At 29.4% G+C, this 18,062-nt stretch overlaps 1 protein-coding gene across 2 annotated transcripts; it reads left to right on the top strand.

Moving 5' to 3' along the window:
* The first annotated feature begins 238 nt into the window (after nt 1–238).
* Eno (alpha-enolase) lies at nt 239–17,817 on the top strand. Of its 2 annotated transcripts, none has more exons than XM_075380848.1 (9): nt 239–378; nt 6,749–6,839; nt 7,262–7,441; nt 8,874–9,028; nt 9,600–9,724; nt 11,764–12,001; nt 12,414–12,600; nt 14,534–14,767; nt 17,145–17,817. In XM_075380848.1, the coding sequence occupies exons 2-9, from the start codon at nt 6,777–6,779 to the stop codon at nt 17,265–17,267; spliced, it is 1,305 nt and encodes a 434-aa protein (XP_075236963.1). In that variant the 5' UTR covers nt 239–378; nt 6,749–6,776; the 3' UTR covers nt 17,268–17,817. The 2 variants fall into 2 exon arrangements, with proteins under 2 accessions (XP_075236963.1, XP_075236964.1); XM_075380849.1 differs by lacking the exon at nt 239–378 and adding an exon at nt 4,344–4,477.
* Nucleotides 17,818–18,062: the final 245 nt, after the last annotated feature.

Raw genomic sequence — 18,062 nt, 5'->3', positions numbered from 1 at the left:
AAGGACAAACCACATAAATTGGTATAATATCCTTTTAGAAGGAACCAACCAAGACTATATATAAAACTGGAATATGTAACAAATAAATATGTTGATTTAATTGTATGAAAGAACAGAAAGGAGTAGTAGTTACATTGAAAATTAAATTCATGATCATGCTATTCAAAAGCATGATCTACAAAAACGTTTGTTCCGCTATCTCTTACATTTTATTAAAACTACATTTCTTGAGGTAATTCCTTAAATAAATGTAAGATAGCGTGATGTGTACTTAATCGGTTTAGGACATAGTAACGTGGTCTGACGCCCTAGCGTCTCTCTTCCATTTGAAGGGCATATTGGTGAAGAAGCCGCTTCATTTTATCTAAATCAGTTTTTGTAAGTTATTTAATATATAATTTATAGTCCTTATTATTTAACTTTTAAATCTATTAGTTAATAAATAAGCGTGTTTTATTGTAAAATTTTATATTACTTTAGTGTTTTTTCCTGTATAGAAAGTTTTGACATAAGTGTAAATAACTCTTGAAGGACGTATAAGTTTTTTAATTATTTAGAGGTTCATTTTTCGAAAATTGGTTTTTTGTATTACATTATTAGAAATTAAGGTTTTATTGACGGTTTTTTATGAGTTTTTGTATTGTATTTATAAACCTGAGATTGGTTTGTATAAACTGGAAAGAGTAATTGCTGTTAGAATTTAACACCGGTTGCATATTGTCGTTCTGTATTATACAGTAAAAAGGTTATTTTTTCACCCATCCTTTTCATGAAAGTTGATGTAGGTTAATTATTTTATTCCGACATTTTTCTTTTTTTTGTGCTTAATTTTTCCATGATGTTAAGAAGTTCTGTAATGTAAGTACATCTTAAGTATAATTTTTTTTTACAGCATATTAGGCATTTTTTTACTTTTTTTCTGTAAGCAAAACAAGATTTCCTATACTGTACTTTGGATCTTATTTTTTTTGTTATGGATATTCTCAATGCGTTTTTTTCAGATTTGCCGGCGTTAACTATTTAGGTTATGTAAATTTTTATATTAAAACGTTTTTATTACTTGAATCTTGATAGGATCCAATTTCAATAGATAAAAATATGTAAGTTTGATAATAAAATTTAAGTAGCAGCTTTTAAATGTTTTCTTTCTTAATACTTTTATTTTTTGATAAATTTTTTAATATACTAAACTTGGAGTGCTGATAAAGAAAACTCTTAATTACAGTTTGTTGTATTAATTACACTTTTGTCTAATTACAAAAGTGTGTACATTTGAGAAATTTGTCATAATAGAAGTCACAAATTGCATACTATATATTATTTCACTTTGACCTTCGTAAAGGTCAAAGATTTTAAATTGTACTTGAGAAATTTACAATGTAAGAAATAGCACACTACAGGTCATTAGAAGTTGCTGTTTTATGTGTAGTAGGGGGGGGGGGTATTCTTCATAAATTAAAATAATTATATTATTGTTGTTTTAATTATATTTGTTGTTGAAAAAAGGAAGCTAAATTTAGTATATATTTATATATATTAGTATTTATTTATATTTATTTAAAAAGCAATTTTTATATTTATATATAATTTTTTTATTTTTATATTAATTGAAAAGCAATTAATTTATTTGATTAATTGAATATAGTAAATCTAAAATAGTAGTAGCATTTAAATATTTATTTAGGATGAATTTTAAAATCTGTTGGTAAATATATAAAGTAGCTTAATAAATCAAACAAATAGGTTTTACACAGAAGCATTACTATTATTGTTGTTCAGTTTTTAAATAAACAAAACATTGATTATTTTTTATGTATTTTGACACTATATATATATATATATATATATATATATATATATATATATATATAGTATTGATCATTCTGAAATAATTTTATCAATATTGAATTAAGATAAGTGTCCCACCCTCTTCTTTTGTCAGTTGAAAGGTTATAAAGTACATTAGCAAGAAAGCAATGTTTTGTGTTTTCTACCTAAAGAATACTTTACAAAACATTCTTGGTTTCTACATTGTTTATTTATAGAATGGGGGTAAAAGGTTTTATACATATTTAACACAACCATATAAAACATTCTTTTGTATCCTATAAAACATTTTTATGATTTATAGTTTGTCCAGATTTAAAATTATTCCTTTCTTACATTCATTATGAATACTACTTTATCATATTATGATTCTTGGTTTGGTTTCTACATTGTTTATTTATAGAATGGGGGTAAAAGGTTTTATACATTTTTAACACAACCATATAAAGCATTATTTTGTATCCTATAAAACATTTTTGATTTATAGTTTGTCCAGATTTAAAATTATTCCTTTCTTACATTCATTATGAATACTACTTTATCAGATTATGATTCTTTGTGATTGTGTCAAAAATAGGGTGTATCAAGTTTAACACATATTTTTATGTATGTGTGTATGTTCTCTTACCGCTTTTAACTGTATATAGCTCAAGACTGGCCGAATTTTCCTTAATTTTTGATTGGTTATTTTTATATATGGAGTTATATTTATCATATTAACCATTAAAAACTCGTTTAGGGGTGGCATATTGTGAAAAAACCAATTTCAGAGGAAAGTTTTTGTTTTTATGTTACTGTTAAAGGTTGAAATTGGAGAATATCTGAAATCTCCAACACAGATAAGCTCTGATGTGGGTCGAAATAACTAAAAATTTTAAAATCTCTAAGATTAAATTTAAGCCAAACATAACCTATGCTTGCTTCCCTTTGCCAACCTTGTCTGAAAATAAATTATATTCAATAATCAAATTCTTCATCCCACTAACTAAAATTTACATATACAATTATACATTATAATTTTTATTTTATAATTTATAACACCTTAAATTTTTCAATTTAAATACAAAAAAAACTTGTTAAGCACACAGGTTTTTTTACAAATTATGCATGTTATGTTACCATGCAACAAAATATGTTAGTCAATGCAGTTATAAAAAATTTTAATTAAAGGGCCAGTCTGATAACTGCATGAAGGGAATGATAATGATACAAATAAAATGGTGAGATGGTTTGCCCTCTTGACATCAAATACGGTGAATTTGATTAATCTCCTCCAATGTCTGAGAATAACATATATAATTTGTATATTTAATGTTAATTAGATGAGGTTAAGGAAACCCACCGGGTTGGTCTAGTGGTGAACACATCTAACCAAATCAGCTGATTTGGAAGTCGAGAATTCCAGCGTTCAAGTCCTAGTAAAGCCAGCTATTATTTTTACACGGATTTGAATACTAGATCGTGGATACTGGTGTTCTTTGGTGGTTGGGTTTCAATTAACCACACATCTCAGGAATAGTCAAACTGAGAATGTACAAGACTACACTTCATTTACATTGGCTAAACAGGAAAAAGAAAGAAAAGAAAAGAAAGATGAGGTTGGCGAGCGAAGCAAGTACATAGGTATGTTTCTTTCTTTCTTTTTCCTGTTTAGCCTCCGGTAACTACCGTTTAGATAATTCTTCAGAGGATGATATATGAGTGTAAATCATAGTGAATCTAGTATTAAATCCGTGTAAAAATAAACTGGCTTTACTAGGACTTGAACGCTGAAACTCTCGACTTCCAAATCAGCTGATTTTGGAAGACGCATTAACCACTAAACCAACCCGGTGGGTTAAATAGGTATGTTTGGCTTAGCTAATCTGCACTTTAAGATTTGTGCAATTTTTATCTGTAACTGCATCTTAAGATTTTTTTACCTTACAGAGATGTGTGGGTATAAGAGTTGATGATCCCCATCTCTAGTTTGTTTTTGACTCCTACTAGAGCTTAACTGTGTTTTCCCAATGCATACTGGTGTAGGTATTTGGGTATTTGAAGGATGGTGAAGGTATACTGGATTAAGATATATTTGTAACACTTAAGATTAAGTGTTATACAATTAAGATTATATCTTGTAACACTTAAGTGAAAGAAAAAATTTTCAAAAATCAACCTGTACTTCTTAAAATGGAAATGTTTTTTGTTCGCTTGGATTTTAAAAGTAAAATATTTAAAAAATGTTTTATACTTAACAAATATAGGTATTAAGAATTGTGAGCCATATCTGGATTTTTCTTAAAAAAAAATTATTTTATACCCTTCATTACAATCTGTGGACTTTGATAACCTGTGTAAAAAGGTCATATATGTAAGTGACCTTTTTTCTATTATAAATTATATAATATTTCAATTGTGCATCTTGTTGTAAATTGTTTCAAATCTGAAAAAAAATTTCATTACAATAGGTTTTGTCGTCTTATCACATCATCTGGAATTAATAGTTACATATGAAGAAAAAAATTGATAAGATAATTGATGTCATTTGTGACGTCATTTAATAAAAACATTTAAATAGCTGTTGGTAATGTAAAGTAGTTCTTTACTGCTAAAGCAGCTATTGAGAGTGTTATAAAATATATACCATATTTTATAGTAGTAGATAACGGTAAGAATTATCATAATCTTCATTATGATATCATTGTTGTTTATTTTATATCTAAATAGTATACTGCAGTGTATATTTACTTAATTCTGTTAATATACACACAGATATTTTTTACATAAATTTATTTTCTAGTAACAAAGTCAAGGACATTTCAAATTTTATAAGGTCATTTAGTCTGTCAATGTTTGGGGATTTTTTAAATTACTAATGGAAGGGGTTTATTTTCTCCATAACTTTTTTTTTCTATAACATGGCTCAGAATAATCCAGATAAAATTTTAATGTGTGTAAAAGGATGTCCCACAAAAAAAATTGTCTAGATAAAAATAGAAATGCAGTTTACAGCATGAATATGCTAATAGCTGTGTGAAATAACAAAATTATCTGTCCAATAAGTTACCAATAACTGTATTTGTGTGAGAAATAGTAATATGTGGAGTTTAAAATACACTACAGTAGTAAATACTGAATTTTAACTATCTCTTTTACATTATTCCTGAATGAACTTTATTAAACCTGAAGGAAAAACTCTTATCATTACTTTATCTTTCATTACATTTAAAGATACTTCTGTATATTATAAAGGTGGTATATTATAATGATTCCTTTCACTTTATGTTAAAACATAAGTAACCAATTAGTTAAACGGTATTTGATACACAAGTATTGCATTATGTTATATAATCTGTATATTTCAATAAGACTTCAATAAATGAATTAATAGCAAGTGAATTAATAGTAAATGGTTTGTTTTTCCATGTGTATGCTATCAGGTTAATATGGCTGTATCAAAAGTTTGAATAGAAAATTGCTTTATCCATCAAAAAAGTGGCTCCTTAACATGTAAAGTCAAGCTCGTCGTCACATTTTACTATCCTCATCGTGTGTATAATTTGTTATTGTTATATATAACAATACGTACATTGTCATATATTCATCTGATTATTTCCAAATAAGTCAATTATTCCTTGTCCCAGAAAACTTAGGTGACAAAATTCAGATTGGCTAATAAGTCAGTATTAGAAATAAATGGGTCAACAACTGTTTAAAATATATTAAATTATAATAATAATAGTTATAATTATAATAATAATTATAATTATAATTATAATAGTTCATAATATTAAAAAATTATTTATTATAATAGTTTGGATAGAAAAGAATGTAATAAACAATTTAGTATTGTACTGAAACTTAGTACATCTAAATTTGTTAATGATACTAATAAATCTTTTAACCAAAGTACTTTGTCTTTGTTCATCAGCTGCTGTCTGCTTGCACAGAACAGCAGTGTCAGGCTCTCTTAACAATTAAAACCCCTGCCACTCAACATGAACGGATCTGCCAAAAAGTATAAACTGGTCTCTGGTGTGAAGTAGGATCGACAGCCAAGAGACAGAGATAATGGGAGTCCCATGGGGATCAACTGCCATATATTGCATCTTTTAATCTATCCATCTTTCACGCAAAAGATAAAACATGCTAATCATTTGTGGTGCTACAATTTCGGCACAAATTGTCTTCCTGTACCCAAATCAAAACGCCCATGCCCCAAGAGTTATTCTCCTTTAATGCCTACCAACTCACAGCATGACACAACACGATTAATTTAAATATCTTTAATCCTTGGCTTCGCTGTTGCATAGAACCTTGTAAGGTTTTATCTTTATTACAGTAGCAGTTGTAGTTCTCTATTATACCGGTAATAGAGAACGTCGCCTACATTATTCTGAACCCACTCCAGGGTCAGCCTAGCATGTTGAATGTTCAGGGCCCCTCATCCAAGCAGAGCCCCATACAGCATTGAGTTGATGCACAAATAAATATGCTGTTTAGACATAGGACTGCATTGCTGTAACAAATTTAAATATTTTATGAGCCTGCCTGATCATGGCTTCAGCAACATGTTTCAAACCCCAAGTACTTCACTGAAGTAACAAAAAGTACACACCCTGCACCTGAAGGCGATTGGCCCCAGTTTCCATTTTTGGCCATTACCACAAATACCTTGGTCTTCTCCAGAGCCTTTTCCCCAGCCCTTTCAGTACCCAGCTAACTGACTAGCTCGATGGGCTAGTTTACTTATAACGCATTATAAAATAAATTGTAGGAGTACACAATTTTTTACAGAATGGTGTGTAAAATATGATTATCAGCAGAATGAATTTTTACCAAAGAATTTACATGTTTGTGCTATGTAGCATTTTAAAATTATATTAGGTTGAAGAAAATTTTTTAAATTGACCAGTGAAATGTTTTTTTTGTGTTTTAGTTCCAAGTGTTTTGGTTCTGGAAGAAATATGGCTATTGTTTCGATCAAGGCTCGTCAGATATTTGATTCAAGAGGAAACCCAACTGTAGAGGTAGGTAGATCGACCAGACAACTTTTTTTATTTATATTTGTTACTCAAACTTGATCATGAATTATAAAACAGTAGGTTGTAATTGTTACTATGGTAGTTATCGCATAACTTGCAATGGTTTGTGTGTGTGTGTGTATGTATGTATGTATGTATGTATGTATGTATGTATGTATGTATGTATGTATGTATGTATGTGTGTTGCATGATTTAAATCTATCCAAAATGTTAAATCTATCCAAATCTTCAGAGAGACAAGATTGTTATTGCCTAATATTGATTACTCAAAGAAAACCTTATTACAAAAATGTTTATACCTATTTTTTCATATAATATATATATATATATATATATATATATATATATATATATATAACATAGTATTATAGTATATAGTACTTAAATCTGTAATTGTTTTCTTGTAGGTTGACTTAGTACCTGATTTTGGTGGAGTATTCAGAGCTGCTGTACCTTCAGGAGCCTCTACTGGTGTTCATGAAGCACTAGAGTTAAGAGATGGTGACAAGGCTAACTACCATGGTAAAGGTGTAAAAAAAGCAGTTGATAATATTAATAATATTGTTGGTCCAGAAGTTATCAAACAGGTAAATTATACTTAATAATTTAAATTTAAGCTATGAATAAAAATCAGATATATCTACCAGATTTTTGGTTTTTTTGCCTTCATGGTGATGGATATATGAAGTTTAATGGGATGTAGCGTTACGGAAATTATTGAAGGTGTGAAATAAGAAAAAATGCTAACAGCCAAAGCCAGCCAGTTCAGTCTGATTAATAAACCGGATTCACTTAATATCATTAAGTGAAGTGTTAATATCATTAACGTAGGAAGTGTTTTTCGCCCAGAAAAACACTTCCCAGAAAAAGTGAAATACAGCTGTGCCTTCCATTTTGTTTTTGGATTGCAGTATTAAGCTTTCCTAGTAGATATTTTAAATAGACTATTTTTAATCCACTTTTACTTTAATTTCACATTATACCTAAATAGAATTTAACTTAAACAAAGATTGTATATACAGTAGCATACAAATAACTCAGGGATCTGTGTTATTGTGCTGGACAACGCCCATTCTTAAAGTTGTTTGTGTAATAATGTTATTTTAGTTTGGTTATTCAGTAATTTTCATGTTTTATTTTTAATTCATTTTTTGTAAAAGCATATTTTTTGTTCTGTCTAGAATATATAATGCTATTTTACAGTAAATGCTGTTTAAAAAAAAATTAAAAAAACTGGTTCCTTTTCACCTCTAAAGAATGGCAGATTGGCATTATGAGTAGAAAACTCCTCTATACAGGACTGGTTATTAGTGAGAAAAAGTAAAGATAGTTTTGGGACAAGTTTACATCTGCTGTGGACTGTCTTAACAGTTCTAAGTTTAAACAACTGTTAGACAAAAACTTGCAGCATGATGGAAACCTTGTCAGTCAGAAAAAAACACAGCTTCTAAACACCAGCAATGTGCAGAAAAGACTGGAAAAATGTTTTCCTGAGTAATGTTTCTCAGGAACAAAGATTGTTCTCTACATTAGAAAATCATAGGAGATTGTTGGTATATCAACCATTGATTTTTATCACTGTTATACATGTTTAGAGGTTGTTTCATTTGAAGACTCTTGTTCATTACTTACTTCCAGTCTAAGGCAAAAAGTGTTTCAAGAACATTGGTACCATGCCTAAAAAGTTTACTTCCCTTGCAAAAGTATGACTTCTAGTCATAACTAAAGGAAAAAATAAGTTTTTTCCTTATTTAAAGCCGTAGAATCAATTCCCAAATTATTTCCTGTTATTCTTTGGATTATCCTACAGGGAGATCTATATATACAACGTTTCAGTTGTTAAAAGAAATTTCCAGTTTGTCTATTACTAAACCCTATTCAGTCTTACTTGTCCTGTGGCTACTAAGAAAAGATTGAAGGAAGTTCTCTCATCTTGTATGGTAAACTAGAAAATTACATTTTTTTAGATTGTTTCTTTTAAATCATACATTTTCTAATATTGATGTTTTAATGTTTTAGGGTTTTAATGTAACTCAACAAAAAGAAATTGATGAATTCATGATTAAATTAGATGGAACTGAAAACAAATCGAAATTTGGTGCTAATGCCCTTTTAGGTATATCATTAGCAGTATGTAAAGCTGGTGCAGCAAAGAAGGGAATTCCATTATACAAGTTTGTATTTGTTACAAGTTTTATTTGTAAAATAAATTAAAAAATGAAATACAATCTCTGCATTATGTAGAGTACAAGCAGGGAAATTCTCAAGTTATTGAATAGTATAAGTTTGCTTATGATCAACATTATTTATAACCTTTATAGAAATTACAAAGTCACCATTTGCAAAGCTTGAAAAATTGCCTTATAATTTGGATTTTTATTTTTTTTCATGTGTGTAAAAGTCTTGTAAATTTTCACAAAAATAACATCTTTATACATTAGAAATTTAAGTAGTAATCTTTAGAAGGAATGTAAATAAAAATTTGTGTATAGGAAAAATTGCTCTTTTTTTACCAGAAACAAATCTGCTTAACAGAATAAATTTCTTCAGTTAGTAAGGTAACAATAGTTTCCTTATTGTGCATACTTTGTACAAATTGAAATTTTATTGACAAGTAAGGAAATGCTAATTTTCTAAACTTATACTTACCATACATTTTTGTATTTTGTTAATGTCCATATAAGATACAAATCTTATTTAAATTGGAACAACTTTGTGACAATCTTTTTCTTTTTTTTGTTATAGACATATTGCAGATATTGCTGGCAACAAAAACATTATACTTCCAGTACCTGCTTTTAATGTCATAAATGGTGGTTCACATGCAGGTAACAAGCTCGCCATGCAAGAATTCATGATCCTTCCTACTGGTAAGTAACAAACAGTTGACTGATTTTCATGTTATATATGATAAGTGATTTTTGTTAGTGTAGAGCAAAATCTGAAAAGTAATGCTAAGTAATACTTTTGTTTTTTAACTGGCATAACCTTGCAGTAAGAATTTATAATTGATGGAAGAAAGTTAACATAATGTTCAAAGATGGCATGCTTTTCTTGGTTTTGGTTTATAAGGAAGCTATCATAGATATGATTATGCCTAATACAAGGGGTTATTTTTTACCATAGTGAAAATAAAAAATTTTTTATTTGTAACAAGTACTTACATAGTTACGCTATTTCTTTACATAGTCGCCACTCCAACTTAGACATTTGTCGTAGCGTGGTATACCAACTTTCCAATACCCTCATCATAGAACAGAGCTGCCTGTGTTTTCAGCCATGTTTCTATGCTGGTCTGCAGCTTCTTGGTGGAATTCATGGAACGTGGCACGACGATCACTGCAGCCTCATAGCGTGACTCTACGAAGGGCAATTCAGAATAAGCAGAGAGGAATGTTGTCATCAGGCATTGTCTTTCTCCATGACAATGCTTGGCCACACACTGCAGCTGTAACAAAGAAGCTCCTGCAGCATTTTCATAGAAGTGTTTGATCACCCACCATACAGCCCGGACTTCGCTCCATCTGAAATTCACCTCTTTGCTCACATAAACGCTGGCTAGGACAACATTTTGGCACAAATATCAAGCTGCAGACCAGCATAGAAACATGCTACAACAAATGTCTAAATTGGAGTGGCGACTATGTAGAGAAATAGTGTAACTATGTGTAAGTACTTGTTACAAATAAGAATTTTTTATTTTCACTGTGGTTGTAAGCTTGTGACCGATCGGACCTTAAAATAACCTTTGTACTTTATTCCATTTTTAATGCATAATTGAATGCGTTAAATCAGTTATCAACAAGTTAGAACTGAAATATTGACATATTTGAAATAATTTTTGAAAATGATTTTACAATAAATAATCGTGATATTTGCAAAAGACATGGTGTCAAGGCTCAAATTAAAGTTCAAAAATTAAGCAAATGTTACTAATAAAAGAGGCTTACAAATTTAAAAAAAAAAGATTTAACAATAAAAATTCTTGAAAATCAGGAAATAGTATCAAAATTTAAATAACTCAGAAGTAATAATGCTAAACACTCTACAAAGGCTCATTATAAAGGCCATTCACTAATGCCATTGCATTAGTGTTGAAAAATTATATAATAAAATTGAATTTATACAACAAAAAATCTATTTTGGGTAATGCTAAATACGATACAAAAGTGATTCTTCTGGATACATAACATGGGGCTGGGTTGCAAAATTTTTGGATAAAGACTTAAGATTACCAGGACAGAATAAACTAAAAAGTAAAGCATAAATTTAGAAAAATAAGACACCAATCTGGCAATTAGAATTTTAAGGACATTTATACAGAATTAGTGAAAACAATTTTAACAAAGCAAATAACTTGGAACTGTTACTGGTTTAAATAACTAGAAAACAATCTTGAGAAAACTGTAATTGACAAATTTAGAAAATTAATCAGAATCAAAACAATTAATGCAAATATGATCCCTGCTGGTCCCCGGACAAATCAAAAAATGATTTGAAACAATTTAACAAGAATTACCACTATTATGCGAAAAATAATTGGTTCCTTATTAATTACAGGTTAGAGAATCCTTTGCATTATGAAATCTAATTTTCTTTTTTGTAATAAATTCCTTTTTTGCGTAAATTTATTAAAATAAACATTTATTTTATTAAATAAAAGAAAATTATGTAGCAAGTTTATTTTTGAGGTTTTTTGTTAGGTAATTATTTTGTATGTAGTGACAGATTGATTGACCTGATTAGTCAAAAAAGCTAGCTCTGTCAATGCTTTACTTGCTTTTCCAATACTGGTTTAAACAAATTTGTTTAAAACCATTTTTTCATACAAATATACAAATAAGGATATTCTGAATAATAAAAGTAAATATAAAGAATTAATTTACTTATTTTAATATATGATTTTAAGGTGCATCGTCATTCACTGAAGCTATGAAAATGGGTTCAGAAGTATATCATCATTTGAAGAAAGTGATATTAGAAAAATTTGGTTTGGATGCAACAGCTGTTGGTGATGAAGGTGGTTTTGCACCAAATATTCTTGATAACAAAGAAGGACTTAATCTTATAGCAACCGCTATCGAAAATGCTGGTTATACTGGAAAAATTGAAATTGGTATGGATGTTGCTGCTTCTGAATTTTTCAAGTAAGCCTCTTTTTATTCAAGGAAAATTCTCAAGTGTTAATGAATGAAATTTATATTATTGTATTATATACTAATTTATAATATATTTTAAATTAAATTATTAAAAATAATAAAATAAAAAATAATTATTTAATTTTTGTTGAAGGATATTAACAGTTGGCATTTAAAAGAAGCATTAGAAATCTTGGAAATATACAAATACACAATCTTATCTTGAATATAGTGTTAACTTTACGTAAACTTAAACACGACTTGAACAGAAAATTAAAAATTTGTTTCAATTTAAAATAAAGGGCTATCAATGGGAAAAACTTTTGAAGAGTGTACGTATTGTCAACTGTTAAGGGATTTATTTTAGATGTAAGAAGTTAAATCTTATAATTTTTACAAATTTGTTTCATTTTTTTATTAGGGATGGAAAATACGACCTTGATTTCAAGAATCCAAAATCTGAAAAAAGCAGTTGGATTTCACCTGAACAATTGACTGATCTTTACCAAAGCTTCATTAAAGAATACCCGATTGTCTCAATTGAAGATCCATTTGATCAAGATCATTGGGATGCATGGACCAAAATAACTTCCTCCACTAATATACAGGTACGTAGATAATTTTGTGGGAATAATGCAGAAGTGTTTCAATTCATTGTTATCTTGCCTGTTATTTGCAAGCAGAATATTATTAAGTTAAACTTTCGACTATTAAGTTTCAACTATAAACTTGGGAAAAGGTTTAATGTACAGAAATAGCAAAATTAAACTTAAACACTTGTCTCCTGCTGGTCACTATATTAACCTGCTGGTAATCAATTTTTCAAATTCAAATTTCTCATGAACCATGAGAAAAATGCGATAAGCATTAAGAGCTGTGTATAGTGTAGATATTTCACAAGGGATCAAACGCACAGTACTTTTTTTTTCACTGCCGTCATTGTAATAGTATTTTGGTATTTTTTTGATTCTTATATACATTAGCGGGGTTTATCTCTTATATAATTGCTATGCAAACATAAATTCAACAGAATGAGTGAACGTGGCTTATGAAAGGAAGCTACAATTATAAAATATTTTTTTTAAACCATACACACAGGAGAATTGTAAGTGTAATAAATTATTTATTTTTAAATTTTTTTTGAAACGCATTCAAAATGTTAGTGAGTAATAGCAAGATAAAACGTTTACTGAAATCTCAATTTTTTTTTTATTTACAATTTTCTGAAATGTAGTTATTTTTATTTATATAATCAGTTTTTATCTGATATAAATAAATTTTACGTCAAATTAGCCAGAAAAGTCTATAGTTTATATAAATATAAAAAAAGAACATAGGTTCATCATTTAAAAAAAAAAACAAACTAAAAAAAAATTGTAATTTTTGGTACTTGAGTATTATAACGCCACCGCAGCTACAGCTTTATTTAAAAACAAAGTAGTCAATCGGATTTAGGTGGGTAATGGGCCGATATAGAATATAATAAATGGCTATTTATATTTATTTAATTTATAAATATAATTTAACCAAACTTAATCTACGCTTGCTTTACTCGCAAGCAATTTGATTATTTAAATAATAAATAATTACAATAATTACTGAATTTATTAAATAAATACTCAAAAAATTACGGTGTTAATTAGTCAACGTTAGCGAGCGTAGGTTAAGTTTGGTTAAATTATATTTATAAAATAAATATTTATGTATGTTACTCTATATCGGCCCATTTTGTACCATATTTGTACGCGGGCAACATAATCAGATATTAACAAAAATTAATTTTTGTTGAACAATATAAATTAACATTGTTAACATTAACCTAACTTTTTCAGATTTTTTGGATGAAAAACAATTAAGTAATAGCAAGATAAATAAATGTCGAAATCTTGATTCACGCGCAAAATAAAGCGGGAGGTTAAAGGTTAAAACAAAATTACTTAATATTGGATACTCATTCCTGCGTCTTTGTTTTTTCACAGCTTGTTTTTATGCATTGGCTGCAGGATGCATGACACCAAGTAGATAGAGTGTATCAGTTTTGACCCTTTTTATTCTGCACTCATTAGTTTGACACAGTTTGATCATAGCAGTTTGCACTGGGCAAATGACCTGTTGCAGCAGACTACTCGCTTTGTTTTTGTTTATTAACTATTTGTTAAAAGTGAGCTGATGATAGCTCTCTTTAGTGTGATGTGTTTGCTATGTGATATATTTACAGCTTTGTCTAACTGTTGATATTTTCTGATGCATAACTAGTAGGGAATGTGCATTTAATCCAGAGGTTTCTGGGTTAGAATTAACAAACACAGGCATTGAATTTTTTTAATCATGTCAAAACTGATATAAAATGATTTAACTGATTATTTATTTCTTCATACATAACATGATTATTCTGTCCAAATAAGAGCTGTTCTGTTCTGCGGCTTTTCTCTGTTTTGCCAAGTTGATTAACTTTGTAAATTATTAATTACATTAACGTTTTGTATTGTTACCACTTACATTATTCAGAATTTTTTGTAATGTTATTAAATTGTTTTTTAGATTGTTGGTGATGATTTGACTGTGACGAACCCAAAAAGAATCCAAACCGCTGTTGACAAAAAAGCTTGCAATTGTTTGTTATTGAAGGTTAACCAGATTGGTACAGTCACTGAGAGTGTTAATGCCCATTTATTGGCTAAAAAGAATTGTTGGGGAACTATGGTTTCTCATAGATCTGGTGAGACTGAAGATACATTCATTGCTGATTTAGTTGTTGGTCTCAGTACTGGACAGGTAAGCTATTTTTACTATAAAAGTTGTAAATGTATTTGTAGTAATATATTTATCATAATGAGGTCTGTTCAGAAAATAAGTGATGCACAATTTAATTAAAATAAAAATAACAGTGAACTGTCCATACTATCAAGGTGTTTAGCAGATACATGAAAAATCGGCAAAAAGGCTTAAGTTGTTTTCACTGTGACAATGCGTGCCTGCACTCTCAGCTTTTGCCAATTTGTCAGATTTGTGCCAAAAATCAGATGATTGTCCTACCTCAGCCTCCCTACTCACCAGACCTGGCTCCTTGCAATTTTTTTCTTATTTCAAAAAATAAAATCTAAAGATGAAAGGTTGCAATTTAGATACTATAGATGATATTAAAAACTAATTTGTCATTGTCCTTAAAGGCCATTTCAAATGAAGATATCCAGAACTGCTTTGAAGTGGTAACAGCGCTGGGAAAAATATCATAAGTAGGTGAGGGAAGTACTTTAAAAAAGACAAGAATCAATCTGTAAAATAAGTTTATTTTAATAAAATGAACAGACCTTGTACATTCTTGCATTGCACACCTTTCAGTTAATTATACAGGGTGATTCAAAGAAACGGGAAATTAAAAAAAATTAAATAACATTAATGAAAAACTTTTTTTAGAAAATGAATTTTATTTCATGTAATTGTACAAATGTTGCCATTTTAGGATACATACATTTTAGTTTATTTTTTAAAGACATCTTGCAGGTGACCTCCCCTTCTATGTAAACACTCACGAAGTCCCTTTGTTAAATTGTTCACGGTTTGACGTAACATTTCAACTAGAATTTCCGCAATTGCTTCTCGGATCTTTGCCTTCAGTTCTTCCGTTGTAGCAGGTCTACTGTGGAACGCTTTGCTTTTAAGGTGACCCCACAAAAAGAATCGCAAGCCGAGAGTACAAGCGAAAGTCACAGTTTTGTGAAATGACACGTTGTCCAAATAATCGGTGTACAGCTGCCATCGATATTCGTGCGGTATGTGACGTTGCTTTGTTTTGTTGAAACCAGGCTGTGTTAAGAATCGGTGGAAATCTCTTTTGTTGTTACACAACAAAGGTTTCAAGCACGGCTACATAACGAGCCGACATCACTGTAATCGCAACACTGTTGTCATCCTCAAAAAAATAGCCAACAACACCGTAAGATGACATAGCACACCACACGGTCACTTTCTGGCTGTGCAATGGACGCTGGTGTAGCTGCGTGGGATTTTCTTGTGCCCGGTATCTGAAATTTTGCTCGTTAACAAATCCACCGAGGTGGAAATGTGCTTCGTCTGACATCAACAGTTCGTGAACAAACTCTTCGTTATCGTTTATCTTCTGAAGCATTACATTACAGAATTGTGCTCGCACAACTGCATCGTTCGGTTTCAGTTACTGGACGATCTGCAACTTGTATGGATGGTATTGCAAGCTCTTCACTAACATTCTTCGAACACTTGAACTATGCGATCGTAAAGATGCTGAGAGACGGATTGACCGATGTGGACTTCGTGTGACAGCATCTTGTAAAGATTGAACATTCTGTGGTGTATGGACGGTTCGCTCATGGCCTGGAGGTTTCTTTTTCATTGCCGAACCGGTTTCCTCAAAATTAGATATCAGTGTTTTAATTGCACGTGCTGATGGAACACGGTCGTGCCGTCCCAGATTAAAATGACGGTGAAATTCTCTACGCGCTTCCTCCACACTGTCATTGTTCTTGTAAAACGCTTTGATAGCAAATGCACGTTGCGCACCACTCCAAGGATCCATGACAACTAAATGGCAGGTTGTTAGAGGCTGGTGCCACTTATCAAGTGGTACCAATCGCCCACGGATACAAACACAACTTTCAAAATTTCCTGTTTCTTTGAATCACCCTTTATAATGCAGTAACAGTTTTATGTAAAATATTGCTTACGTAGGTATCCTTTTTTAATATTTAAAAAGATTTTATTTATTAATTTATATTTGTTAAATACTTAAATATTTAAATATTTAAAGTATTAAATGAGAAGAATTTTCCTTTTCATAAAATGTTTTATAAAAAAAATTTTCATTTCCACAAAAACACCCTTTGGTGTTTGTAATCGTAAAGATACATAGATCTGGGTATGTGACCAAAAATGTTCATGTATCAAATGTGATAAGAATGAATTGTGATATTTTAAGGAAATCAACAGGTACAAAATAATGTTTAAAAATTCTAAAAGCAAATTTTTTTTCCCTTGTGGGTTATGTTTGTCTGAATTCTTGTACGTTAACCTAAGTACTTTCGAAGGCAATTTCTAAATAGTATTTTTCAACTCATGGTATTTGTATAGTGCAGTTTCCTTTAACCATATTTTTACTGTAATTTTTTTTTTGTAGATAAAGACTGGAGCTCCATGCCGTTCTGAACGTTTGGCTAAATATAATCAAATACTGCGTATTGAAGAAGAATTAGGACCAAGTGCTAAATATGCTGGAAAGAATTTCCGTTATCCTTCATAAAAATAAAAATTATGTTTGTCTTCCTTTTGTTTAAAAAAAAAATTTTCAAAGTATATATATGATATTTTAGCCTTTTTTTTGTGTCATTGTCGTAATTTTTGTTTTAATTTGTAGTTTTATCCTTAAATGCCGGATACAGGGCTTTTTATGTTTTCTTTCACAGTTTCCTTATTTTTCTTTGTAAATTTTAAATAAATTTAAAAATTTTTAATTTTGTAAATTTTAATAAAGATTTATTTTGTTTTATATTGCATTTTAATTAATCAATTATAATAGTTAAGATAATGAATTGTGTATTCTTTATACATAATAAAATGTATTCTTTATACATTTTAAAATATCATGTATAAAATAAAATGTATGTATGTTTTTATAACAAAGATTAGCAAGAATAGCCACTAATTTTATAGTATTAAAATAAAGTTCTCTAGGCAATTTTAATACTTTTTTTATGTATTTGTACATATAATTTTTAAAAAATTTTCTAAATTTTTAAACAGATGGAAACTGTTTATTAACAGATATTTAAATAAATTACAAGTATACTTTATTGTTTTATTTGCTATTTAATCCTGTTCATCCTGTTTTCCCATTAAAAATTTTAACAATCCCAAAATTTTTAAGACACTGTCAAATTCTTTTGTGCACTTTGTGAAAGTCAATTTTCAACAACAAGAGTTAAGGTATAACACATTTTAGATCACAAAAGATGTAATTGAACAAATTATAACTGGTGGGAAAAGGGTTTTCAAAAGTGGATTTTGTACATACAAGGGTTATTTTTTTTCAAGGTCT

Source organism: Lycorma delicatula, chromosome 13 (genome assembly GCF_047948215.1).
Source record: "Lycorma delicatula isolate Av1 chromosome 13, ASM4794821v1, whole genome shotgun sequence".
Lineage (NCBI taxonomy): Eukaryota > Metazoa > Arthropoda > Insecta > Hemiptera > Fulgoridae > Lycorma > Lycorma delicatula.
Note: the sequence above shows the minus strand (reverse complement) of the source record. Positions and strands in the feature narration are given on the sequence as shown.

Coding starts and splice junctions, on each gene's coding strand:
- Eno (XM_075380848.1), top strand. CDS start 6,777: ATGGCTATTGTTTCGATCAAGGCTCGTCAGATATTTGATTCAAGAGGA. Junction 6,840..7,261: donor GAGGAAACCCAACTGTAGAG/GTAGGTAGATCG, acceptor GTTTTCTTGTAG/GTTGACTTAGTACCTGATTT. Junction 9,725..11,763: donor ATTCATGATCCTTCCTACTG/GTAAGTAACAAA, acceptor TATGATTTTAAG/GTGCATCGTCATTCACTGAA.